This window comes from Anopheles gambiae, chromosome 2 (assembly GCF_943734735.2).
Source record: "Anopheles gambiae chromosome 2, idAnoGambNW_F1_1, whole genome shotgun sequence".
NCBI classification, from domain to species: domain Eukaryota; kingdom Metazoa; phylum Arthropoda; class Insecta; order Diptera; family Culicidae; genus Anopheles; species Anopheles gambiae.
This window is the reverse complement of record NC_064601.1, coordinates 7,417,306-7,445,130: the sequence shown is the minus strand read 5'-3', so window position 1 is coordinate 7,445,130 and position 27,825 is coordinate 7,417,306. Positions and strand designations below refer to the sequence as shown.

General features: G+C 47.5%; 2 protein-coding genes across 8 annotated transcripts in view; one reads left to right on the top strand and one right to left on the bottom strand.

Annotated features, from left to right (window-relative positions):
- Positions 1-127: 127 nt before the first annotated feature.
- The window catches only part of LOC1281513 (uncharacterized), a 179,594-nt gene continuing 151,896 nt past the window's right edge, over positions 128-27,825 (bottom strand). For all 7 annotated transcript variants that reach the window (XM_061644099.1, XM_061644103.1, XM_061644102.1 and 4 more), the window contains 5 exons: positions 18,298-18,398; positions 12,656-12,747; positions 12,453-12,563; positions 3,058-3,327; positions 128-2,796 (listed from right to left, as the gene is read on the bottom strand). In XM_061644099.1, coding sequence (XP_061500083.1) covers positions 2,368-2,796; positions 3,058-3,327; positions 12,453-12,563; positions 12,656-12,747; positions 18,298-18,398 — 1,003 coding nt within the window. In that variant the 3' untranslated portion in view covers positions 128-2,367. The remainder of the gene's footprint in view (positions 2,797-3,057; positions 3,328-12,452; positions 12,564-12,655; positions 12,748-18,297; positions 18,399-27,825) is intronic.
- LOC1281514 (hexamerin-1.1-like) lies at positions 14,691-16,931 on the top strand. Its single transcript, XM_321436.6, has one exon. It carries the CDS (start codon positions 14,718-14,720, stop codon positions 16,854-16,856), a length of 2,139 nt encoding a protein of 712 aa, XP_321436.6. The 5' UTR covers positions 14,691-14,717; the 3' UTR covers positions 16,857-16,931.

Below are 27,825 nucleotides of genomic sequence, written 5' to 3'. Positions count from 1 at the left end.
TCGCTCGTCAGACATTCTGGCTAGAGCGATAATGGTGGTGACTTTGTAGCCATCAAGAACAAGAACAATCTCGATTTCGGACAGCACTCCCTCCACCCAAACAAAACAACGCAACTCACAAGCTGACTTGTTTTTATTAATAATAATATTTATTCTCTTAACTTTTTGTGTTTGTGTTTTTGTTTTCCTGTCGGCTTTGCTATCTCGTACGTGCGATCGAATTGGCTCTGTTCGCGTCGCACTGCAAGCGCACGATCAGGCGTACACAGTTTTATCCCTGGTGTGGCATTTATTGAGTGACCGGTCTATTCACCTCCCAGTACACAACCATCTATTGGCGCTCGTACACGAGACAGTCGCGAGCCTGTCTGTCAGCTGTCTGCGTTCGCTTCAATGTTTCCATTTCTTAGTGCACAAGTCATGCAACATGTGTTCACGAGATTCGTTTTTTTTTCAAATGCCCTGAATTTTACGTTCTGTTTTAGTTTATTTGTTTATTTGTTTGCTTCATTTCATTTTCTGTTTGCTTCTCCTCGTTCGCCTTGGGGTTGTGTTATGCCATTTGGTTTTGCCTTATTCGACCGTACTATTGTTTTGTTACTTTGTATGAAGCGATCTGTTATTCCAATGTCCTATACTAGCGTTCTTTGTTTTATCGTCTTTCTTTTCTTTTTCATTTTCTCCTACCTTTCTGTCTTCTTCTTTTACACCATTTGTTGGCACTGAAGGAACAGTCTCCAACCACGCTCCCTCCACACACGCACAAACACACACGGATTGGAGAGAATTGTTCCGATTTGAGCAAGCTTTAACACACACACGCATTGTGCCGTGGCATCAATTGACGGGGCATGTCATTTCGCTTGGTAATTGTAATTGGATGGGAAAAGTTTGGAACATTTGCAACGGAAACACATTTGGTTAAATGGAAGTGGGAGGGGGGAAATACTAACACAATGCAAAACATCCATCAAAAAGTCTAAACAACGGGTAATGCGTGTTTTGCGAGCTGTTTGTTTACGTTTTTGTTTTTCCCTCTTATTACCATTACCTTCACTTGCTCTAATGTCCGTCTTTTGCGGAGGCTTGATTTTGTTTAGTTTGGTTTTAATGTTTTTTTCCTTTGCTGTTTTTTTTTCTTTATTGATTAGTTCCAGTACATTCATGTTAGTAACAGATAATAATAATTACATTGTTTGTCTACTCAGCCTCAGCTAACAAATGTCCCACCTACTGCACTGTACAGCGGGAGTCTGGAAGCAAGTTCTGTCTCACTTCCTCTTTCTCGCACGATCATCTCTCACACATGCACATGCCCGTACGGCCCCTTTTAAGCCTAGTAGTCCCTGTCGTACCACTACCAGCATGTCCTGTGTGTGCGAGAGTTTTAGTGTCGTGTGTCTCCCTGTTTCAGCTTGCCCCTTCTACACACTGTCGCAATAAGTGCTGCCCAGCAGCTGCCTACTAAGCCTGGCCAGCAAGGAGAAGCTGCCTCTGTGTCTCTGTCCTTTTTCTTCTGTCTACTTTTTTGCGTTTGAGCGTCACCACACACAACGCAACTTCGTTCACTCTCGTGGCAAAGAAAGTTGTATTGGGCGTATGTGTGTAGTGGTGTGTGTCTATCTTTTTTTTTACATGTACAATCAGCGTTTTACAAAACTACTAGTACCATATACATTTTCGGAAGTACTGGAAAAACGGGAGCAGAGGGCTAATGTGTGTCCTGTGTTTTGTCGGTAAAGTTGCCAGTCGGGTTTATTTAGAGCCGCTCACCTACCTACCGGAAGGAAGGAATGGAAAGCAAGCATGGTACGCTTCTAAACAGTGTTTCATTGCCCCTGTGTCTTGCTTAGTCCACCAACGTGTGTGAATTTTAACGATTTTATGCATTACGTAGGAATGAACATGGGAATAGAACGGAAACAGAATTGGAAAATTTGGAAAAGCGAATTTGCCTGTACGGTGATAGCGTCATCGTTTTAGCTTCTACTACTTTGTCGTGGGACAAAAACAGAGCACAGATACATATACAATTTACACGTACAGCCTTCTTCCTGGAGGTTTGGGATGCTTAGAGCCTCCCGGACCAGACCCGCAATGGGAAATAGTTATTGTTCTTCGCTTTCGTGTCTTTCCCTCACGCCGGAGAAGATTATCAAACCAAAACAAAGATCCAAAATAACATTACTAGCTTCCCATTCCATCTTACACACACGTACACGCACACACACACACACTTACTTATACTGAGTATCAAGATCTTTTCTAGTGTTTGTAGTAGTATTATTCTTACGTTGGTTTGCTTGCAATGTAGCGTGTGTTTGCTCGAGTTTGCTTTCATATTTACAGTACTTGCGCAGTCACCAATCACAACCCGGATGCACGATCCGTCAACAGCAGGGCAGCTCCGTTCCAGCAATGCATCAGTGCGGCCCCGACCGCCAGCACGTACAGCAGTGAGCGGGGTTGCCTGCCGGCCAGACCACCGCCTCCGGTCAGCGGTGAGTTGTCCGGGTCGCCGTTGTTTTTCCGCCGATTGTTCGACCCATCCAGCCCGAGCAGATTGGGCGAGATGGTCGTGACGAGATCGCTCACCAGGATGCGCTGCTGGGCACTCTTGGTGTAGATGTGCAGGATGGAGATCTCGCACATGACCGTGAGGCTGGTGTGGAACGGTGGCATCGACTGGTAGATGTCCTGCAGCACCTGGCTGTGCGGGAGCATCTCGAGCGAGGAGAAGGTGGGCGTCCCCTCGTACGACCGGTACGTGATGCGCTGGTACGGCGATCGATGAATCTGTGCAGGTGCGGTGAAGTGAAGGACAGAACAAAAAGAAGAGACCATCAGTGCCGGGCACGGAACATGGAAAGGGCCGTTTGCTTGCTTTATTTGACCAAACTGTTGCACAAACTGCGAGCGATGTTTGTTGCCGAAGCTCCTAGCAGAACCGCCCCGATAGGATCCCGTGCACTTCCAATTTATGGTCGGCAAATAATCTGTATTGATTGTCAATTCACCCCTCTCTTCCTCCTCCACACACCACCCGCAACAACTTACCCGCTTCGTGTTGATGTACCAGGTAATGTTGGCAGCCGGAAAGGACGTCCCCACGGTGCAGACGGCCCGGAAATTGTCCAGCGTGGTGATGTGCGTTTTGTCCAGCTGCATCATCGGGTCCTCCTTCGGCAGCTCGACCACCTGCATGCGCGCCTGCCGGATGTCGGTGTGGAAGAGCGGTGCGTCCTCCGACACCTCGCACTGGAACTGGCCGGTCAGGTCGCGGGTCACGCCCCGCAGCGTGACCGACGTGGCGTCCGACTGTGTGCCCTGCGTGTGCGTGCGCCAGCAACGGGAAATAGCGGATGGAGAAACAAAAGAAAAAAAGACAAATGGTTATCAAACAACGCCCGGGATGGAAGGCTCGGGTGGCAATAGATAGCAATCACGTATCCGGTCGGAAAATTATATTCGTTTGTACGCTGGCGTATGTTTGAGGTTAGAATTTCATCGAGTTTGTAAGCTACGGTGCAAAAAAAAGGTGGTGGTAAAATAAACCTGTTGCTCAAAGCTCATTTTTACTTTAATTTTTTTATATACCAAGTGTATAAAAATCATATAAAAACAATTGCATTTTTAATTTTCAATCCTGAGTTTGATGTTTGTTTTGCAAGTATTACGAAACCATAATACACGCTAACCGATATTCACCTAGAAATTCAATCATATTCAGCTGTAGGAACGATTTGCCGTTTATAATTATTTGTTTCGCGTCAACTACCAAGCGCCTCCATTGTATCGGTTGTTTTGAAATAAAAAATGGATAAAAACGATTCTTTTGGTAAACTTTTAACGCAGTTTTGACTCTTCTTTCTTGAACATAATTGATCTTGCTCAACATGTTATGCTACACGGTTCCCCAACAAGCAACCAAAAATTGCACGAAAAACTTCAACAAAAAGCAGCGGAAAAGCATGAACTAAAACAAAACATTACGTCATCCCACCACCAATTGGGAAACCACAAGTTCCTACCCCACTCTCGAGCAAATTCCGCGCTACCCGTGGGCACTGAAAATTAGCGTCCCCCGCTGAGTGGCAACATCCGGCAGCAAGTGGTACATCAACTTTCATCAAACTACTGGCGGCAGCTAGCACACGGGGCACATGGACAAGCTAAAAAAAGCCATCCTTAAACCACACTACGGAGCAGCACGGGAAGGGTTTAGAATAGCCCGGAGTACTTCTTCTTTTAGCGCCCTTTTTTGCACTCCCACCGAGCAATGGTACAAATAGTGGTGAGTAAGGTTTACGTACAATAATGGGACTAAACTTCGCACCAAACGCCGGCACACCCAGCACTGACGCTTGCAAGGAAGCAATTCAACTTTTTTACACCCGCTTCCGACTCCGGGTTTTTATCTTTAATTATCGCGGTGCTTTATGGGACTGGTGGGTTTATCACTCGTGGTGCTTCCTGGGTGCTGCGGGCCAGCTTCCAGCCCGACTAATTATCGTGTCGGGAAAAGGGGTCCAGGCAGGGTTACAACAACGGGTGCGAATTGTAACACCAATTGCAGACAAAGAAAGCGAGCGAGCGACTGAGAGAGAGAGTGAGAGAGAGAAAAAAAGAGAGATAGAGAGAAGTTGTCTTGAAGAGGAAGAAAAAATGGACCACCCGCGTCCAGTGTGTATGAAATCGTTTTATAACAGCACTCGATTTGAAACGATGACTACCGGCCCCACTTCCGGGCTGGACTGCACTGCGGAGTGGTGTAGTGGCCTGCAGGCTGGCAGCTACAATTGGCCGCACTGAGAAAATTAGGCTCTCCATTATCGGGGCAGCTGATTTTATGGCACGGAAACAGATCCACCGCACAGCGAACGAACCAGCTGGCGGGGTTCAGAAACTTCTGCAAAGCGACTCAATCGGAGGTGAATAAAGGATTTTAATAATCTTCTCGTTTGCCAGAAAAAGGGCTCCAATGAGTGGCCGTACCGTCTGGAGAACGACCTGTTGTTTAAAACCCGACGCTCCCAGTGCTGCACTCCACCATCCAACTACGAAAAGTTCAAACTGCTCGACCCGGTGGCCTTCATGACGGGGTATGAAAGAAAAGGTAGCTCCCGCCAGGCAGAAGGTTGCCTCCCGAAAGGACGACGCCAGACAATGCGCAGATAACGAAAGATGGAAATAATTTCTCTCATTATGTTTATGAATTCTACAGCAGTTAGGCAGTAATTACTTCCATCCTGGCCCGTGATAAGCGCACGTTACAGGCCCCGTAGCGGGTGAGCGGGTGTTGTTGCCGGAAGCAGGAATCGTAAAGCAGTGGGATGCGAAGCACACCCGACGAGTGTATGCGCTTTCTTTTGCTGCGAGCCGCGGGATTCCAGCTTCGATTGGATCATCTGTTGCCTGGGTCGCCGCTGGGAGGGTTGGCTTCAACCGTGGAGCAGCTGCTACGAGTACAGTTCACTTCCCAAGCGTCGTCGATGGTCTTGGAGGAAGCTTGGAGGGACAATAATGATGATATGCTGTGAGCGATGAAATCGTGACCGGAGCCAATTGAGGCAACGCTTCAACTGGGACCGGTGTAGGGAGTTGTGGTGAATGAAAAGTTTTATAATGAGCTCACTTTTGCAGCACGATAGTGGAAAATGTGATTGCGAGCTTCCTGTCCCCGGGGGAGCGAGCGAGAGCAAAATCGATCTCCTGTTATGATAACTTTCCTGAAAGCAAGTTTATTGGATATCTGCTAGAGAACACTCATCGGGACACTGATTGCCGGGCTAGAAATAAATAATTGCATTTCGAGATAATGTTGGTGATTATTTGAGTTCTTCAAATTACAGCGCATCAATGGTATGAATTTTATTGCCCACAGGGGTTTTGATTGTTTTATACTCCTTTTCTGTGAGTGAGATAAGTGAGCTGTGTTCGTGTTTACCACAATGGGCAGCTTTACGTTTCATTTGCTAGTTTCCTAACCACACAAATTGAAGCGATAATGGTCTTTTTATAGAGCGTCTAAACAGAATGCACTTTATATCATAATTGTACATCAAACATGAAAAGGTGTCAAAAGCGCCCACTCACACACATCACACACATCAATGCTATATAAACGTGCATATGCCATAAGCCATCGCAGCCATAGTGTTTCCGGGGCTCTCTGCTACATAATGGTCTTTTCATATCGCCACCAATGGTAGCGCCCGACACGCTGCCGTAACCCTGGAGCTTGCGCCTTTGTGCCACGAGAGTTCCATCGAGCCATTTGAATGAATGTCCATTATCTATTCCAATAAAACCGTGAACCGGGTGGAGGTTAAGAAACAAAGCAAAAAAAATGCATATTTATCCTTCTATCCTTCCCGTGTGTGTGTGTGTGTGTGTGTGTGTGGCTTAGGTGAGCCGGTGTAGATAACGGTGGTGCAAGGTTCCATCATCAGAACTGGGAGCTGTTTCGTCACCTCTTTTTTCACGTGTGAGTTTGAATGCATAAACTGTAAAGCTGCCACTTTTTACCCTGCAGACACTCTCTCTCTCACACACACACACACATATGACACGGGGCCAAAAGCAACCGACTGTTCACATGACGGATGTTAATTAAAAAGCACTTTGTGTTATTTTCTACCATGGCCCACATTCACCTGCACCAGTTCGCAGTTGCATGTGGAGTAGGGAAAATGTGTGTTACGAAGGCGGGGACTGGAATTTGTGCCAGCAGCGGCAGTGGTTGGAGCCCCGCATTCATCACCCACCTGCCAACCCTGCCCACCGGACCGGGGTCCACTTTGCTTCCCTAACAGACAAATGGCACTCAATGAGTACAATACAGTGTCGAAGCGCTTTTTATCCGGCCACCTATCAGGACGATTTCCCTTCCCGCCACTTATCATGCTAACCCGCCGTAAGGAGTGTGCTCGCGCGCTTTCACACACTAGTGGGGAGGAAAAAAAAAACACCAGAACAAAAGAATCGCTCACTGATAGGCCCACCGTGTTCACCTGCTCGTGCTTCGGGTGGGTTCAGCAGCGCCATTTACCTAGCGGGCGACATTTGGGTGTAGCCCTGCGCTGAATAGATAAACCCTCCGGACAGCATCACTCACTCTAAACCGTCCCGCGTCAGTGTGAGCGTGCCGTCGGCTCACGGACAAAAGACATGAAGAAAGAGAGAGGGCACAAGAGAGGGGGAGAGAGTAGTAAAGTATGTAATAATTCCCGCACCTCCCCCAACACATACACACACACATATACCGCTCGAAGCTGCTGCAAGGAAAGGTCGTGAACATCAGCAGCGTAGTTCATTCGCGCCAGCTGGCCCGTTCCGTCGCTTCTCTATTGAAGACGAGTCGGCGAAGGATTAGCCCACTTTGCTCACCGGCGAAGCACATGTAGTGAAACAATAGAGGATCGTGCCCTCTGTTCGCCATCGCAAAAGTAGGGTAAGGAAAAAGGCAAGTTCCGGCCAGGGGCTGCCACACATTTTGCCCTCTTTTATGAGAAGAGCATTCGGTTCTTGTTTTTACTTTTCGTCTCGTCTTTTCGCTTCTCGCTCCCCCCCCCCCCCCCCCCCCCACGCACACATGGGCCATACTCTGCCAGTTTACGATAGTGAAAAGCAATTACTTTGTGCTTTCGAACGGACGGCCGGCGTTCATTGTTGCCTTGGGTAGGCCGCAACGTTTCGGAAGTGGTTTAGCCCGAGCTGAATAGGTAGCCACGGTCAACCTGCCCTCTCTCAGACCATCCGAATGTCATGTGGCAGGATGTGGCCTCCTCGCAACGGCGAGCGGGCATTTCATTTTCATCGCCCTTTTGTCTTGGGAGCGGTAAGGTCGAGCTGGTTTGTTCGCGTCAGGCCAATGGAGTATTGGTTGGATTGGTATTTTTCTTACTGTAATTTTGAATTCCAATGTGAATTAAACTGGAATACACTTTCATGCATTAGGTTAAGAGTTTTAAATCAACAATTTGAAATAAGACCCACAAATAAGTATTTTGTATATTTAGTTCACAGGCTAAACACACTTTAAAAGGTGTATTGAAGTGTGTTCAAGGTGTCGATGTAGTCATACTTCAAGATTGTTGTAAATCTCTGTCTGTTGGAAACTGTTGTAACAGGTTCGCGTTCTCGCTCCTCCAGGCAACAAAACTATAGCTTTTCTCGCAACCTGTTCATTTTCCCAACCCAGGTAGACAACACGGGAAATTAATGGTATCTTAACAAACGCTTTCCAAAATGAAGCCTGAGCTTCGCCGTGCGTCTGGTGCGGCAAACGAGATGCTTGGGTTTCGATAAGCAAACTCCAATTAGTCCCTTTATACCCTCGAAACGAGACTAGACCGTCAACAAAAAAATAGCCCGGGTTGTGGCCCTTCAACACGCACAGAAAACCGTCGGGGCGGGACACTCTCGACAATTTTGGCATCTTCATTCACGCTTCAACCGTTACAGGCGCCCGTGCGCTGTTCATAATTTAGCTGACATGTTGTTGTCCCGGGCAAACGGCAGCCTGACAGCAGGCTCACCTACACCCATACACACACAGACCCAGCCACCAGGGGTGTTGTAAAATTAATTCACCGTCCGCTGTCGGTGCAAAAGTGCCGTCAAATTACGGTTCGCACGGTTGGAGATGGGAGAGGGGACCACGCAAACGGGGAAACCTCGGTTTTTAATATATCGTGCAAGGTTTCACTATCACCAAGGTACGCGGGCTGTACCGGGTGTGTAACGTAACGAGGCTTTGATTGGCTTTCAAGTTCATGTTAATTTCCACTCCAGCATTCGGTTGATGGGTGGGTATCGCACTCTCCGTGCACAGTGGTTTGTGTTTTAATAACCACCGACACGAATGATGGCACGAAGCCCCTCGTGGCTAGGAGAAGGGATCACTTTTTATGCCACTGTCCCTGCAGTACGTTCATCCTAAGCTAACACACTCACTTGTGGGAAGCTTTGGAAACAGTGGCTCACGTGGTCTATCGTTCCGAATCGCTCGCCCGCACCGATTTGCTTCACCTTGGGTGTCTTTAAGCCGAGAGAAGTAAATCTTAAAGCCACCCAGCGTCGGGCAGTGCTCAATGGAAACGACACCTTTGTGCGTGGCTCTTCAGGCTCTTCATCAGGGATGTGGATGTGTGTCTGTAAAACAATAAAGTTGCGGCTTGCTTTTAGTATTGCTGTTGATTACTTTCCACCATAAAGTGAGACAAAGATATGGGTGGTAAATTCAGCAGCTGCAAGCCATTTTCCACCATGTCGGTGCGAACCCGGTCGGATGAGGAGAACACAATGCGTGTATTTGTGTACACGTACACGTATATGAGCAACACTCTCGGCGTCATCAAACCGATCCGGGGGACGTATAATGGTTCTTTTAGGGTGCGGTGATTTCGGTGCGATACAGACAGACACCCACACACACACACACATACACACACGGTGGTAAGTAATTTCTCAGCCATTCAACACCGACACTGTTTGCTGCCTGGTGTGCACGGCAGCCCGGATAAGGGTGTGTAATACACTCAAGTGCATCCGAACAGCACCATTGTCTGGGCGAAGGTGTTTGTTAATTCTACAGTGACACTAGACCGACACCGATCTGTTATTTCCGTTTGATTGCCATGACAATGGCATGAGGGCTGTAACGAGTGGATAGGATTGTTCGAAAAAGGCATCAGAATGCTCGCTTCAAGATGTTGAGTAGATGGAAATCAAGGCGAATAGATTGTGTGCATATTGGTGCATGCAGCTGGTGCCCGACCTCGCACAGCGAAAGGCTGAGGTTTGGGCTGACAAAAGGGTTCGCTGATTGTGAGAACGGTTGGTTCGGTTGTGCTTTTTGTTGACAGGTTCCAATTATCATCCATTTAGCAGTCGCATTCAAGAACCATGCATGAACTTACTCCATGATGAACACTGAACTCAGCGTAGTTTACAAAAATGGTATGTAGTGGAGTGGAGTAGAGGCTTTCTTCACCGAACCTGCTGCACTTTTTTCTGCAGAAGTTAAGAAATAGTAGGTAGCAATGTATGATTATTTTATTTGGAACCCTTTAAGCTGCACTTGCGAAGAGCTCCACCAAAGCTGAGTTCGAACATTCGTAACGAGGACCACTTACAATCAGCGATAACTTCACTATAAGACTATGATGACATCACCACGATATAAGAACGATGTTGGATAACTCAGACAATACACTTCTACTTAATGTGAGATAAAAGAGATTGTTTAAGTAAACAGTTTTGCCTAACAGCCCAAATATTTTCCTATCTCTCTTAACAGTTACCAGAAAACCTAAACACTTGAAAACTCCTCAATTATATTTTTATTGGAACACCTTTTATAAGCCATGTTTGTGTTACTGTTTTCCACAAAACAGTAAAAAAAATCGTCAATAATTCACGATGAAACCAACTAAACACTCAGCCTCTGAAAATAGTATATCAAAAAGGCTGGATTTCGTTTGCTCGCCTTGAGCCTACATCGCCATACAAAGAGTACTCTATTCACCTCATCTGTGGCTGGCATAAAGCAATTTAACACAGCGATTTCGATCAAAATCCAGTAGCAAAATTTAGCAGCATAACTTCACCAACAGGAGAAAGAGAGAGAAGGAGCTCCTTTCATCGGAAAAATCATCCGGAACAGTCTATAGGTCCACAACCAGCTTGTGGGCCAGCTTTCCCCTGAAACCGCAAACTTTATTGAAACATTCACAAAACCGAAACTCAAAGTATTCCGGTGTTTGGGTGGCGTTTGAAGCTCTAGCTCTAAAGAATTTCCGGTGAAAATGTGTCGCCGGCAACTTAACATTGCGTTCTCGAGCCCTGAAGCGAGGGAGCTGGGGATACGGCCCGACACTACCCCAGTGGCATATGGTTCCATTTCCATGACACTTGCAAGGATTCGGTCCTGTCGCGTCAACTCTCCACGCTTCGTCGATTCTACGACGAATACACGCGCACACCCACAAACATTCATCACACAGCCACCGGATGCCGGTGTAACTCTTTCGGATGTGCCGGCGGAATGGGCCCGACACACGCGCTCAGGAGCAAATTCTTTTGCCCGAACCGTCAACTAAATAGAATTGTCGATTGAGCATGGCACGGAAGCGGCGGAGGCATCGAAATTGAATGTTGCCCCACCACGGCAGACCCCGCTAGCCTCACCCCGTTCGCAGAGATGTTGTATCGAACAGCAAAGGCAAACGCCCAAACCCTGCCCGGCCCACCGTGCTGCTGTGCGCGTGCACATATGGCGCTCGTGAAAAGCGCGCCCGGCACAAATCCCCGGCTGCAGAGCGAAACCCATAATAACCGGCAAAGTCTTGTTGAGTTTTCATCAGGAAGTTGTGGTGTGGATGAAGTTTCGATCAACTGCGCAAGAAAGAAAACATCCGGACGGAAAGGGCAGGGCGATGCATGGGGCGAAGGAAATCAAAGAAAATTATGTGCCCCTTCCCCAAGGGGGGGGGGGGGGGGGGGGGGCGAGGATTCTTGCGTGACGAGGGGAGGGAAAATTTCCAATCGACGAGAATTATACAGCCGCAGGCGACCATTATGCTTCAGCGTTCGTAAACGCCGTTCCTCAACCTGCACGTGTGTACATTTTTGTGTACTTCCGCAAAACTATTCTAAAGACAGCCACACACACACACATACACATTGAGCGTGTGGGTGTGGGCTTTCATCCGGCTTCATTTTCACCCGCGGAAAGAGTCGATTCGATTGAGTCGAGTCGCTGGAGCAAAGCTTATTGCCGGCTCGGGCCCGGGTAATCCGCGCACACGAATGTGAAGCGGAAACCAAACAAGTGACAATAATCCTTTAGGCTATTGGCAGCTGGAGTTTTCCGTGCCGCCGCAGCATATGGGCAGGAAGAGGCTCAGATGGGCTTACATTAATTTTGTTGCCTTTCGTGTCTCCATCTCACCTCCTGGCCTGCTTTATGCCCCGCACGGAGGAAAAACTGGAGAAATAAAGGTGCGTTCATTAGTGAAGAAACGAAGAGCAATACATCTTCATCTGGTGCTTGGAGGTGCTTTGCTGCTATTTGTGTGTGTTTGCAGAACAACAGCTCGGTATCCGGATAACAGTTCAGTAGTTATTGATGGTGTGATTTTATTTTAATTAAGAGAGCACGTACACGCACACACCGTAACGTAACAAATGTAAGTCGGTTAAAGCGAAACGTTCACCCATCCACTAGCTGTAGCGCTGCTCCGTTCTCAAAGCTGCTTAGTCGCGTGCGTACTTTGTTGAGCTGTAGAGAATTGGTTTCTTCACAGAAATTGTAGGATTTCGATAACTTTCTTTAGCACCGAACCCTAGGATTACGTTAATTTGTCGCAGGGCGAACAGAACTGCTACCGTTGATTGCTTCTTTTGTAAAATAAAATAACAAAACAAAAGGCCCATTCACTACTTACATCCACCGTAATGCCCGAGACCGGGAAGGTGCGCGCCGGCGGTGATTCCTTCGGCACGAAGCGATAGAACTCTTCCCCCTCGAAGTACCACCGAACGGAGTAAAGTGTTGCCTGCGAATAGAAAGCGGTAAACGTTAGCGGGATGTAGCGAAGGACAAGACGCTCACTAGCGATAACGCCCCTTGCTCGGACAGTTGACTCACCTTTTCCAGCTCGAATTGACACGATAAGGTCGCCGCATTGCCCATAATGACCGCCTCCGGGACGAATATTTTTAGATCCTTCAGGCTGCAAACTGCAACGGAAAGAAACGGAAAGAAACAGAACGCACAATCAGTAACCAGAACGCGTTTGTTTTGCTTGTCCAACTGCGAACGTCCATTGAACCGGCGGTGCAGCCGGGTTTGGGAGTTCAGGTCGGGCATTTGCTGCCTGGCTGATAAGCGCTCACGAACACTGGTTTACGTGGAATGTTAGTTAATATTCCGCTTATCGCACCGTGTGCAGCGGACGCCGGTGGCCCCTTGGATGCAAATCTTCCGAAACGAGACTGCAATCTCGAACAAACGGACACCTTCAAGCTGCCCAAGATGCGAACCACTGCAAAAGAACGGAAGATAGAGGGAGGAAATTTCCTGGAAAGTATGACCATTTGGAGTATTATTGGAGACGCTTTTGCGCTGCACGTTGGGAAATGGTAAATGTGCAAATGCAAGTGCAGCGCACATGAAACCATCGCAGACATCCGAGTCGATCGCCATCGTTCGGTCGGATATTGCTCGATGCCTTTTCGTTCTCGAGCGGGGAATGATATCCTAGCTTCCTGGTCCCCATGGAACCAACTCTTAAAGGTGTTTGTTTGTCTCCCTTTGTGTGAGTATGTGTGTGTGTGTGTGTGTGTGGGTCCGAGTGGGACCGATTAGCATTCGCTCGGCAGACAAATGCAAACGGGTTGCTCGTACCGCTAGCCGGTGGCTCTTGCCGGTTATTTATCTTCCTGGTTGGGAACAATGCAAATACATCCATGATACGGCCATATGGCAGTCGGTCGTCTTGAACCCATAATTCATTCCCCTCCAGAGACCGACGACGAGGACGACGGGCACCGATCGGTAAACGGTCACCGTTACGTTTCCGTTGCCGTTCCAGGAAAGACATTAGCCAGACGAAAGCCATGGCCCTGGCTTAAGACGGCTCGGGTTTGAGCCGGCCGGCTGGTTATATTGTTTCACCGAAGTGATGAAACTTTTGAACTTTCCCAAAACCCCCGTTGGTACTGCCTTCCAATGGGTTGGTGGGACGAGGCAAACGGGGGAAAGTGTTTCACAAATCAAAAACTTCCCTCCGCACGGTCCTGCGAACGGAACCACTCAAAAAGACAATCTCGAATTGATTGTTTTTGGAATTATTTTACGCTTTTGATCCGGATGGCCGCCGGCCTCCTTTCTCGGAGCCGGAATCATGGTGTGGCAATATGTTTCCATGGCTCCAGTGGCCCGGTAGTGTTGCATTTAATTTATGCGCCTCCCTGCCCTGCCGGGTCGACCGGGCCGAGCTGCTGGGGACGAGCCTGGGGTGGCTAGAGGCCGCTGGGAAATTGGAGCCTGGTTTCTTACCTTACGGCAAACTTCTTGCTGGAACGGTTTGTTCATTCTCGAGCGTCGAGCCCGGACGAGAGCGGCACGGGCAGGTGCTAAAATATTCCCTGCGCCGTTCCGTTCGTGCCTGGTCTGCTAGGAAAATCAATAATGATTCAGGAAGATGTTCCATCCTTAGTATGGTCTCTTGTGATCTACTACCTATGCTGGACTTTAATCGTTAGAGCGGAACTATTACAAAAGAGCACACACACACAGCCAGACCAAGTGGAAAGTGTTTGCTCAGGAGACACTTTATGCAGACTGAAATGGGAATGGGATTGGAAATTGAATAATGACTCTCTTGACCCATTGCCGGGTACGATGTGCGATAAAAGTCAGTCAGCAACGTTTCCGCAGGTTTTCCCCTGAAGACATTCAGTGCTGAAAGCAAGGCCACATAAATCATCCTACTTTATATAGTTCTTTGGGAATGCTCCTTTATCAGCCTTCTGCATGTTATTATGCCCATTTACACCTGCCTTCGTTCTCGAACCACCGAAACAGCGGGCACCTTCAACGATTATCACCAGCCGACTGATAGCCAGGGTGGTTGGATTGCATCGCGAAACGGTATAAAAACGCACGGTTCGCCTCTGTCCGGTGCAAGTATAGTCGTTCAGCCGACATGAAGGGGCTCACTGTGGTAGCACTGCTCAGCCTGGCGGCCCTAGCCGCTGGGTACGTGGTCGTGCCGGAAGGCAAGGTAACCTACGCGGACAAAGATTTCCTGGTGAAGCAGAAGCAGATGCTGGAGGTGTTCCAGCACGTGCACCAGCACGAGGTGCACACCGAGCTGTGGGAAGTGTCGAAGGCGTACGACATCGAGCAGCACTACGACCAGTACACCAATGTGGAGGCGGTGAAAGAGTTCGTGACGCTGTACAAGCACGGTTTGCTGCCGTTCGACGAGATCTTCTCCGTGTTCGACGATCATCATCGCGAGCAGGCGATCGCCCTGTTCCATCTGTTCTACTACGCGAAGGATTGGGAGACGTTCTACAAGTCGGTCGTTTGGGCCCGCTTCCACGTGAACGAGGGCATGTTTGTGTACGCGGTCACCGTGGCGGTGCTGCACCGTAAGGATCTGGCCGGTCTGGAGCTGCCGGCACCGTACGAGATCTACCCGTACTACTTCTTCAACACGGAGGTGGTCCAGAAGGCGGCCCAGTACAAGATGCAGGGCTTCCCCGGGGTGAAGAAGGTGGACGACGTGTACACGGTCGTCATCCCGACCAACTACACCGGCTGGTACGTGCACACGAACGTCGCCCAGAAGGTGTCGTACTTCACGGAGGACATTGGACTGAACACGTACTACTACTACTTCCACGCCGACTACCCGTTCTGGATGGGCGGCAAGGAGTACGGACTGTACAAGGATCGCCGCGGTGAGCTGTATCTGTTCAAGCACCAGCAGCTGCTCGCCCGCTACTACCTGGAGCGGCTGTCGAACGATCTCGGCACGATTCCGGAGTTTTCGTGGTTCAAGCCGATCGTCACCGGGTACTACCCGAACATGCACTACTACAACGGTGTTAGCTTCCCGTCCCGCGACAACTACTACGAGGTGTACACGCCGGAGCACTACGAAGACGTGGAGGAGGTGGTGGAGTACGAGCACCGCATCCGCGAGGCCATCGATCTGGGCTACATTGTGCTGCCCGACGGACGCCACGTCGATCTGACCAAGCCCGAGTCGGTCGAGTACCTGGGCAACCTGATCCAGTCCAACCCGGACAGTGTGAACAGCCGGTTCTACAAGTACGTCGGATGGTTCGCGCGCATCCTGCTGGGCGGATCGATCGAGCACTTCGAAAACCACAAGGTGCTGCCGGGTGTGCTCGAGCACTACGAGACGTCCCTGCGCGACCCGATGTTCTACCAGCTGTACAAGCGCATCATCCAGTGGTACTGGGAGTTCAAGGACCATCTGCAGCCGTACACGAAGGAGGAGCTGACCTTCGGCGAGCTGAAGTTCGAGACGGTCAAGGTCGACAAGCTGGTGACGTACTTCGACCGCTCCGATGCGGACATCACGAACGCGGTCGACGTGGAAGTGTTCGACGAGAGCTCGATGAAGGCGGGCGAGATGAAGAAGTTCGGCAAGATCGCCCACTACCAGGGCGAGGACTTTGTGATCAAGGCGCGCCAGTGGCGCCTGAACCATATGCCGTTCACCGTGGAGTACAGCGTGGTCGCGGAGAAGCCGGTCAAGGGTGTGGTGCGCATGTACCTCGGCCCGAAGTACGACCAGTACGGGCACGCGTACGGTGTGAACGAGAACCGCGAGAACTTTGTGCTGCTCGACACGTTCGAGTGGGAGTTCAAGCAGGGCCAGAATGTGTTTGTCCGCGAGTCGACCCAGTTCCCGCTGTACGTGCAGGACCGCACGCCGTACTTCGAGCTGTACAAGTGGGTGATGGACGCGTACAACGGTAAGCGCCAGTTCCCGCTCGACATGACCGAGGCGCACTGCGGCTTCCCGTCCCGCCTGATGCTGCCCAAGGGCAAGAAGGGCGGCATGCCGTTCCAGCTCTACTTCATCGTGTCGCCGTACCATGCGCCGGCCGTGCCGCAGCACGAGGGCTACGATTACACGCTCAACTGTGGCGTCGCTTCCGGTGCGCGCTACATCGATTCGCTGCCGTTCGGCTATCCGTTCGATCGTCCGATCGACGAGAAGGTTTGGTTCACGCCGAACATGTACTACCTCGATACGATGATCTTCCACAAGAAGGAGGCGGAAATCAATGCCGTTCACTAACGTGATTGCGGAAGACATCGGAAGGGATTTGGTTAACGCAAATGAATTGACGAATAAAACTAGCGATAGAATGAATTACATTGGTGGATGTTTTTTCTTGCTCTGCGACGCTTTTTCTCTAAACTAATTTGTAAAGGTCGCGCTGTTGGTTAAGCGCTTTTGCGTCAAACTTTACATTTAAAACGTGCACACACAGGCATCAGCCTCAAACGCAAAGATACACACATACACATGTGTGTGTTCTCGTACAATGTTTACATGCCCGAATCGAGTCAAAGTTACATACACACAAGAGTCGGCAAACTGGAAATGGCCCAGGCTCAAGCATGGCTCCGGGCTAAAAAGCAACGAACATTCGCAAATTGTACCAAAACAAGTAGATGGCACTGATGATGAGGACGATGCTGCTGTCGAGTTAAAACGTTTCTTCATAACTTTTTCGAGAATGTGAAAGATACGAACAAAAAAACAGCTCAACAAACTTAATCCTCTCTGCAAGCACTCACCCGTTTGCGGCACGCTCGGGGCCCTTACGTTTCCTGCCATTTCAATTAAAAGTAATGAAAGTGCGTCTCGCACACACTGCACGCTTGTGTGGTACGTTTGCTCACAATCTGTGGCCGCGTTGGCATGCGGGAGCAAAAAAAAAATGTTTTAAATTTTACATATTTGCGATGCGCGATCTCAGTTAAGCAAACTTGTCGCTTCCGCACACAACCAGGGTACGGAGACAAAGTGTGTTTTGGGCAAAGGACGTTTGACCGAGAAAGAAAACGGTCACAGAACGGTTAGAGAAAAGCCACGAACTCAGTTCGCAACTGTGCTATAACATGTTCTGCGTTGAAATAGCATCCTTTACAGTTATAAAACTTGAAACCAACCTGTCAGCGTTTGTTTAACACACGTGAAAATGGAAAATTTGTTTTCATCAGCATTTGTATGTTTTTGCCGTTACAATACCGGTCACCCCCACATTCAAGAGGAACGAGGGCCGAATGACGAGTTCACCTGGTAAGTGAGCAAATTATCCGTCATTATCGTGTCATAATCATTTGCACTACACGCCATTTATGCAGTGCGTCCCGGGTGAACACTTCAATGCGAATTCGGTGGGGCACGGGATCAAACCACCATTTGATCGTTGCCTTTTCCGTGGTTTTCCCACGGACCGTAGCAAGTGGCAGGTGGTGGTGTTATTTGCAGCAAGTGATTGCCCTCGGTCATGCGAATCGTCGATGAAGAGCGGTACCCAGCAGTGTGCTGTTTTCACTGTTTTCCTTTCCCTGTGTTAATGATGTTTCTAGCGGTACTCGGTCAGCAACTGAACGGGACGAATTGTGTCAATGTGAGGGAGTTCCGCTGTTTATTTCTGTTTATGCCGTACGAAGGACCTGTTTGAAGTGCTCGGTGGGAGCTTTCGTGGCAGCAACCTTTTACTTACCATTGGAAATGAGCTCCGTCAGGGCGAAAAAGCAGAGTAAAAAGGAACTAAACCATCCGTAGCCGAGTTTCCTGCGCTTTGACATCGTGTGCTGTAGTTTCCTGTTGGTGAAGAACAAGACAGACGAATTCTTATTTTAGTATTACAAGTAAAAGTTTTCAGTATTTTCATGGCTTAAAGTTAAGATTAGCAATCTCATGGCTCAAAAAAACGTACCTAGGATTTCAATTCTGTTTTAATTGTAATCCATAAACGACTTCTTCTATCGAGCATTGCCAGACGCAATTCTCGTTGAAATCGTTCATTTTATAGAGCTCACATTCAACATCAATCCCTGGCAGCACCATTGCTTACGCCCTCCATCGATTGGTGCTAATTTTATGAACGCATAAAACTTTCCATCCACAAAAACGCTACACACCAACCATAACAATCGGAACGGGAAGGAGTACTTTCTGCAGCATTACAAAAAAGTGGAAACCCTCAGAAAGCGTCCTATCAAGTCGGTTGACGTCCTCTGGCCACTTTCCACCAGAAAAAAACACATCCAAACGTAAACACACACGCAGAGAACAGGGCTAACTTGTTGTTAGCAGCGAGTAAAAACTATACTTTCCACAACAAATCGTGCCTTCCACCTCCCTTTGCTCTTCGTAAACTGGACGATAAATTGTTCAGCGCACGAAAACGACAACCCGAAAAAAGAGTACCCACGAATTCTCGAGAGGCACTACGGAGTAACGGGGGTTGGGAGAGCAACCGACCGTACCAAAAGGAAGGTGAAAAGTTTCGAACGGAATAATTTGATGATAACCTTCCGGTTGGAGAGAGAAAAAAAAAGTGAAATTATGCAAATTTATTCCAGTACAACTGCGGTAGGAACACACCACTACCACTCCCAGGCTACATGGCTTCGAGCATGGCTTCCTTCTTGTGCCGCTGTGGAAAGCTTTTTTTTTTTTTGCTTGCGGAAGGGTACCGAAGGAAATGAGTGGCCAGCACAGGAACTGAGCGCGCAAGTAACATCCATCCGTTCGTTCGCAGGCTTTCGTACTCAGGCCGGCCAGTAACCAACGTCACTGCACTGCCTCAAACGCCTGACAGAGGCGGCGACGTAAAATGCGTAACGGGGTGGGGACATTTGGCAAGGCTACGAGAAGAAGGCTACGAGCGGGTAGTTGCTTCCTTCAGTTGGGTCTGGTGTACCAAGCGCACCCGGTGAAGCCACGAGGGAGAGAGTGTTCGTGAGGCACTGTGACTGTGATGAAGTTTTTCCTCTTGTACAACCAGTCATGATTTCACTCTTCACCGTGCCCGGTTTACCCCGTTCGGTGTTGCGAAGGGTGCGAGAGTCGGGTGTTCTAAAGCACTGCCATTGCCGGGCTGCAGCCGAAAAGCTCTCCAGCCGACCGGTTGAACGGTAGCGGCACCGTCACTACCACGGAACGCCGCCGTTGCAGAAAAGCTGTTTAATCAGCGTTTTAAGCACAAAAGTTGTTGTAAATGAGATTCTCAAAAAGCTGGAAATGATTGATGTTTGTTTTCGGTTCAACTTTCCTCCGCAAATGGGGTTTTGGGGATGGTGTGGAGTTTTTTTGTGTGTGTGTGTATGCTCTCTTGCCTTCTTGCTGGCTCTCAAAGCTGTACGATGGCGTGTTAGCTAGGCATGTTGGGTAGGTAGTTAGTGCTTCAACCAAATCTGGGGAAATCTTTTCCCACATCTCGGGCGTACTGACGACGTGTAAACGAATGTTCACATTTTTTCTAAATCTGTTTGTGAGATAGTTTGACGATGAGTCGAGAGCATGAAGGACACATGAGTCTGAGTCTGACGAAAATAAATCTGTATTCCTCTTACTTGGAAGCTTTTGATATAATGATATTAATGGTTTTTTAACCTTAAGCAGATTCTCCAAACACTAAATGTTTTCTACTGACACTCCAAAATAATTGTTTGTTTTAAAATAAAGTATACTATGAGTTAAATTCAACATTCAATTCAATGGATTCAACCTCATTCATTTCTGTTTCTTTTTTTCGGATTTTCTAAATTAACAAACACAACGCTAGCTTAAAGAACGTTTGCCGTATACTGAGCAAACTGCTTCAAACATTTCGATTTCCTGAAGCATCAATCCCATTATCATTCCTGTACGAGTGCCACTTGCCGGACCCGCTGCCGAGAAACATTGAATCGGAAGCTGCAAGATAGCTGATACAAAAGAACGACCCACCACCGATCCTCCAAGCTTCTCACGCGGCCCTAGACACTCTCAGAAGATCCTCCATGGTATGCATTCACCGAAAACTGCTCAAATTCGATGCTTCCCCGCTCTCCAGCACATGCTCCAACACGCTCAAAATCTCAAACCCCAACTTCTGCTGGTAGCCAGTGGAAAGAGGAACATTTTAAATTGTTTACATTACCATTAAATCTAAATTATGTACAATTTATTGTTTTCAAGTGCTTCGTCTGATACGCCGGTACGCTGAAATGTACCACACCGACGATGGCCCGGGCTGAATACGTGGCTACAGCAATGCAGCCGCCAAGCTGTGCCTGGAAACCGTTCAACCTGCCCGAACTTTGTCTTCGTATGGGGTGGGGAAAGAGAAGTGTAGCAAAGCTGGGAAGGGCAGGGGAAGCGACAAGCGAGCGGCAAACGAGAATGATTTAATGCGACTGTCAAAATTTACATACGCCAGGTGATGGTAGCGAAAGGAAATTGAAATGCCACACCATCGCAAAAGCCATCGTTTTGCGAGTGTTTCAATATCGAATAGAAATAGTTGGTTTTTATTACTTCAGTTTGTATCATGGTATTTGGCAGGTTTCACGAGGTCAAAGTATGGGAATTATTAGAACAACATCTGTTTTAGCAATGTTTTGAACATGTTGAAACGAAGCTGATTAATGCGTCTTCTGTTCGATAGTGTTTACACTTGTTTAGTAATTTGTACCTTTGCATGCCTTTCACATGCCAATTTAATCTATGAGGGCATTCAATACATTATATTGATTGTGAACATTTCACGTAACCTTTTAAGTAAAAAAATCAAGTCTTAATTTCCAGCTTCTTCGTGAGTTGGATCAGATAAAGCCAAAGTAAATTGAAAATTCGTCTCAAGCTCAAACCATACTTTCTTCAAGTATGTGCCATCAGCAACCAGCTTCTGGTGCGTACCCGATTTGATAAGGATAGATTATTATACGCATCTCGCCTTGTGCACCGTTACCTGCCTTCTAATCCGTCACGCTGAAATCCTTCACGCCACCTTCCACACTGTAAACCAGCCAATCCGTCCGTAAGGTTTGACAGATTTGGGCACCATTGTATCAGCCTTCGAGCACGCTAGAAATTCACGCCATCAGCTTAAATCTCCACCAGTCGAGCCGTGGAGCCCGGGGGAGCTCGTACACAAAAGCTTGCGCCTAAGCTAAATAGACACGTTGAGTGCCACTACTTGGCACGGTTGAAAGCACTCTCGTGCCGACCTGTCCTGCCCACTTAATTGCCAGCGGGAAAACAAAGAACCCCTTCGTTCTGTTCGTATCCGTGGTTCGTCCAATCCACGGTAAAAGCATCCCGGGCGAAAAACTGCAATGCCCGTGTTCTCCTGCTGCTGCTGCTGCTGCTTCGCCGAGTGTTGTATTGTTGCGTTCCACGGAACGAGCGCGTTGCTTTAGACTTTTTTACTCGAAACGCTTTTGGGTGGCAGGGAAACAGCAGCAGCAGCAGCAGCAGCATAAATGCAATCGGTACAAGAAAAGGAAGATTTAATGTTTCGATAGGATTAACTACGTTTTTACCCTCCTGGCAACGTGCTAGCGCTTCACACTGTCCACCGAAAAGAAGCGCCACGAGAGACGAGTTGATCCTTTCATAGAGCGATTTACCCTGTTTTGTCGACTTTTTCGTCCCATTGTATCACGAAACATGGTGCACAGGTTTGTGTGTATCTGTCTGTGTGTGTATGTTTGTAGTTTCCATTTATTCGCATTGGCCCCACCATGGCCGGGGTGCAAAAATGCTTCCCGCAGCTCCAGTACAGTCCAGTGCCTACGGTGCAACATCAGGAAGGATCCCATTCATTTATTGTTATCCTTTCGCTGTGCGCGTACTACGGACGGAGTACGGTGTGTGCTTGTGTGTAATGGCCACGAGGTGGCGTTAGTCTTTGTTTTGGTTCTGTTATTTTGTAAGTTTCCGTACCACGTACTGATCATGTCCCTTTCGACAGTGAAAAATTGTTTTCGGCGTATCGAAAGCGTTAGCGTCATCGTGCACACGCTGCCACACGCTAGGCAACAGTGGGCGCACCCGGTTGCACGGACTGGTAAAAATTAAATACAGTGTCTGCAAGAAGCTGCGAAGCAAACCACTATTTGCTACGTTAGTGATTGACTCGCATAAAAAAAAAACGAGGACGTCTGATGCCGCAACAAATGGTAAGATGATCAATTCCAAGCGATCGAGCGAAAAGAACCGTTTCTAATGCGGTCAAGCATATTGGGATACGTTTTGTGGCCATTACTCCTCCGACTGGTCTTCCTTAATGCAATTGTTAGCTGTATTTGGGGTGTTTTTTTTTCCTCGTCCCACCCAGACAAGCGATTATTGCACTTTTCGTTTGTACTCACTCCGTTCTTTGGTGGCCCGGTGAGGGATGGGATGCTTTCGCTTGCTGCACAACACATTTTTCTTCACTTTGGCCATTATTTTTTGCCACCAAAATGGGGCTTCGCATGTGGGTGTGTGTAATATTTTAACCAAGTGTAGGAAAGTTTTTTCACATGTTTTCTCTTGGTCTTCTCTTCTGTATTTTTCTTCTATTTTTGAACCTACACAAGCTTAGCGCTCTTTTGTCTGATGGCGATGGAAATGGCTCCGCAGTCGATTGTTGTACCCCGCCAACAAAAAAAACGGCACAGAGCAGCACCGTTGCTATTATTTATGTTTTTATTTATTTTACGCCATATTTTTATCCAATTCCATAGCACACAGCGCAAGGAGCAAAGAGTCGAGATGAAGTCTGCATCAGCACCGAGGCAATCGGGAGATATATGTTTTCAAAAAATGGCAATAACCCCAACCCAAGCTCGCCTTTGGTTCATTGGCTTCACACTTACGTCGTATATAGCTGTGTGTGTGTATGTGCTTGTGCTCACAGTCGCTGTGAATCATGGTGGTGTGGTTGAAATGTAAGCACACCGTTCATTTGCCATCTCCAAACCCGAGCAACCCTTTGTACTGTATGTGTTTGTGTACTTTTCACTACCGACGACCCCCTTAGGGCACTGATACGCGTCGAGTTGTTTATGTTTCGAGTGCTTTTGTTTTCGCCAGCACAATCATCGATGCCTTCAAAACGCATCCCGCGCTATGGTGTGGTAGCAAATCTGTCAATCAGCTTGTTTGTATAGGGTAGGAACAATATTTTTCCGTACAAGGAGTATTAATTTGGAACATGGTTCGACGGCATAAAGCATCCTTTTGTGCCATGATGCTTCAGAGAATTTGTAACTGTTAGCGATTCGCTGGTCTCTTTTTGGTTTAAATATGTAAAGAGTGCTTTTATCACAAATTTGGATAATTCAACAATGTTTGATGCTGTCATCCTTTGGATGAGGTTTGAATAAACGAAAAGCTTTGTAATGCGTCTTGCTTTTTTGGTTTAAAAGATTAGCAAGGTGAGTGTTTTAAGGGATGTTAATCTGGTGAAACTGCGTCGAGTTATCGGTTCAATGAGGTAAAGAAAAGTGCTCTAGTTGCTAGCCAATTGAATCATAGGGTATTTAAGCTCTTTATAACAAACTATATACAGCAAATATGATTGGCAGTTATCATAGTCCAAAATAATTCCCATCAATTTCAAGCCTTATTTTCAATCCCAGTGATAGTTCCAAACACTCTCCTCTCGCAACCAAGCAAACATATAAATTAATTAAAATGTTTGATCACATCCTTTCACCTGACTGGCAATGGTTTCTGCCAAAAAAAGAAAGAAAATCGAATTCACACACGCACACATTCAACTTTATTCCATCAACTTGTTTTTTGTTCTCGCTTCCGGGTACATCGACTGTCGAGGACCATTGCCAATGAACGTTCGCTACCGCTCTGAGCGAATACGCAGCGGCTTTGTCTTTGCTGTTTGCGTGCGTGCGTGCGTGCCAGTGTCAGCACTGTCGTTCTGATTGATTTCGTCGAGCCTCGCAAAAGCTCTCAGGCTAATGATGAGATGTCATTTGGGATTACGGTAATCCTGCAGGGATTATTAAAAATCAATTCCACGCTTCTCTTGAGACGCGCACCGAACGCGCACCAAAAAACGCACACATAAACATGTACAGACTTGTGTGTGTATGTGTGTTTGGTGACGAATTCGAGGTGAAAGTTGCTGTATTGCAAACAAAAGGCTCTAGACTCCAGGATGAATGGAGAGCATTCAATTGATGCAAAAATATAGATTTTTTTGGAGACTAAAGTTGATAAAACACTTAAAATAATCCTTCGCACAGTTATTCAAGCTTACTGATACATTCTGTACACTTCTGCGCTCGCTTCAGTTTGCGGTTGCAGACGTAATTGGGTTTCGAGGCGGATGTTCAAACTTAAAACTGCACTTCCGGTGGAAATCTCCCACTCAACCCAGGCTTTATTCGGCTTCGTTTGCACGGTGGTTGGGTTCTCTTTTTTTCTCTCCAACTGCCTATCTAAACGCACCGTCACAGAGCGAACAACCAAGAATGGGGCGTACGTGCTCCGGAAGTACGCTCGCCAGCACCAGCATCGAGAAAAGGTCGACCGGCTCGGCAAGCCGTCCTAATAACGCCGTAATTAGCTCTACAGCTTTTTCGCCCGTCTCCACACACTAGCCAGTCCACCAGCTCCCTTCGCTACCGGCTTAAAAGAGGAAGCTTGACCGATCACGAACGACGGATGATTGCGGTATTTTTCTGCTTCCGTGGCTTTATTTTATTTTCCAACGACCACCGGCGATTTATTATCATTGCTGATCCGAGCCGGAGCGTAGCAGCAATGGGTGCGATATTTACGGACCGATGGCAGCCGGCAGTCGGGAAGCCACCACTGTCTGTTGAATCTGTGCCGGTCGGAGCGCCACGAATAGAAAGCTAAACGATGAACTCTTAGGGTTGACATTTTGCACAGTCCATCGCACCGTCGCACCCGGTGGGTTTTGCAGCAATGTTTTCCGATCCGAGCGGCGAACATGATGGCGGGAGAAAGGCGGAAAGACGTGACGGCAAATAACACGTCCAGCTATGAATGGGCAACTATTGAGAATGTTGTCTCAGCTGAAGGCAATGGAGAAAGATACACAAGCAGGGCTCGATCATTCGAGGGCAAGTTTTGATAACTCAATCGCCACATGCTTGATCTTTAATCTTTGACCAAATTGATCTTTATTTAACCTCTTTTTGAACTCTTTAAACTTCGTTTTTTTTACAGTCACTCCCTAATATTACCCACTAATGACAGCAGAATGCCCAATACACTTGCATTCAGATAGTGCCCTCTTTTGTCTGCATTTTCCCGCGCAAAACATGAACCGGACGGTCTTAATGCTACCTAAATTACAGCCACCTTCGGACAAGGGAGGCTCCATCAACAATTTCACAATCCGGATCCCTTCTTTTCGATTCCCATTCAGCTAAACAATGCCCATTTCGAGCATAGTGCGAAACATTTCACACATACGTCTCTGCTTACATACTGGAATCGGCGAACAAAGGCGACGGATTAGGATTGCTTCCCCCCGCCGGAGGCGGAAAGCATTTTGCTGTAGGTCCAGCCAGCACCGTCCATTCGTCCGGAACGGAAGTGGAAACTTTCGAAAAAGCCCACCCTTGGCTCTCACGAGTACCAGGGTGTACAGGATTTATTGTCCGAATCCATTCACGAGTGAAAGGGGACACACACACAATGGTTGGGTTGTTTCTAGCTTCGGCGTGCGGTTTTCAAAATCAACAGCACACTTCCGGCCGTGTTACAGGTGGGAGAGAATCAACAAATGGATTGCGTTCGAGTGAGGAAGAACCCGGCTAATGCACATCGTGATAAGGAATGTTTTTTCGTTCGTAAGTGTATATTGCTTGGAGTGGAAATTATTGTAGACGTGTACATCGAAAACGAAATAAAAATACATTTTTGATTATCCAACTTATACAATAATTAAATATATAACGCTTATAACAAAACGTTCCGCTAGAATTCGGTAACTTAGTTTTATGTTGAATAGGGTCACCAGTGGTGCTATTAGGAACTTTTTCATAGTTAATTAAAGGCATTAGAGCATACTATTCAATAGTTCAATAGTGTTCCATAGCTATGAACATATTAGTTATGAGAATGAAAGTGTTGAAAACAAAATTTGCGCAACCACTAGCAAAGTCCAATATGGTTCCGGAAGTGAAAAATCGTAACGTATTTTAAATTGAAAATAGCTCATTTTACAACCTGTATTAAGTGTCTAGATTCTAAAGGAACATACCTTTACGTCATGGCTAGTTTGTGCAAAGCTTCTAGTGTCATTTAAATTCAATGTCCCTACCTAAATATAACAGCTATAACTACTAATGTCTTTTGAACGGTTATGAAATTACTTTAAAATATTAATAATGATATTATTTGAAATTTTCCTCGAAATGTTCTGTGACTATGCTTCAAATTCAAATACCCCGATGCTGGGAATTTATTTATGGCTGCTCAACCATAAGCTAAACTGGTACGGGCTAGTAAGACAGCGAGTCATTTGGGAAACTATTGAAAGTTATTTTCTAAATACATCATGCCCTGCTGCCCTCCATACCCTTCCATTCGCTCTGCACCATTCTCCGCTACCTTGCTCCCGTATTGAAATATGCTCCCGTCAGCATTATTACGATCTTTCGAATAGATTTAAATTACCTCCAATGCAAACTCATCACATTTTCCCACTTCTTTCCACACCTTATGCACTTCCAGTGCGACCATATTCTTTGGCCAAACAAATCCGCCTGATTTTCCATACAATTTGCTCCTTACCCCAACAAACACCCGCTCTCACGTAGAGAGAAAGAGAGTGAGCGAGAGAGAGAGGGATGTGGGGAGTTTTGAATGGAAAAAAGTCGCCCATTCAGCAGTGGGACAAATAAAATTTCACCATAAATTAGGATGAGCTCTACGACAAAATAAATATCTGGCCCATCGGGGCCTTCCTTCCTTCCTGCTCCTCCTTTGCTCCCTTCCGCCCATTCATTTGTTCCACCCTCCCTTTTTTGCCCGTACGTGGGAAAAACGATTGGCAACGAGTTGCATGCTCGAAAGCGTCGAGAGAAATGACAATGTGGGCATTTTTCATGTCACCACCCGCCACCGAACCGACCCTTGCGCCCTCCGTTCGGTGCGCCAAGGCGTCGGTGTAGGCTCACCTTCAGCGCTACCCCCAAAGGGCACCCTCCCCTCAGAACGCACCGGCAGGGAAGAGGCTGCCACGCTGCGAAATCGGAACGGTTTCACACTG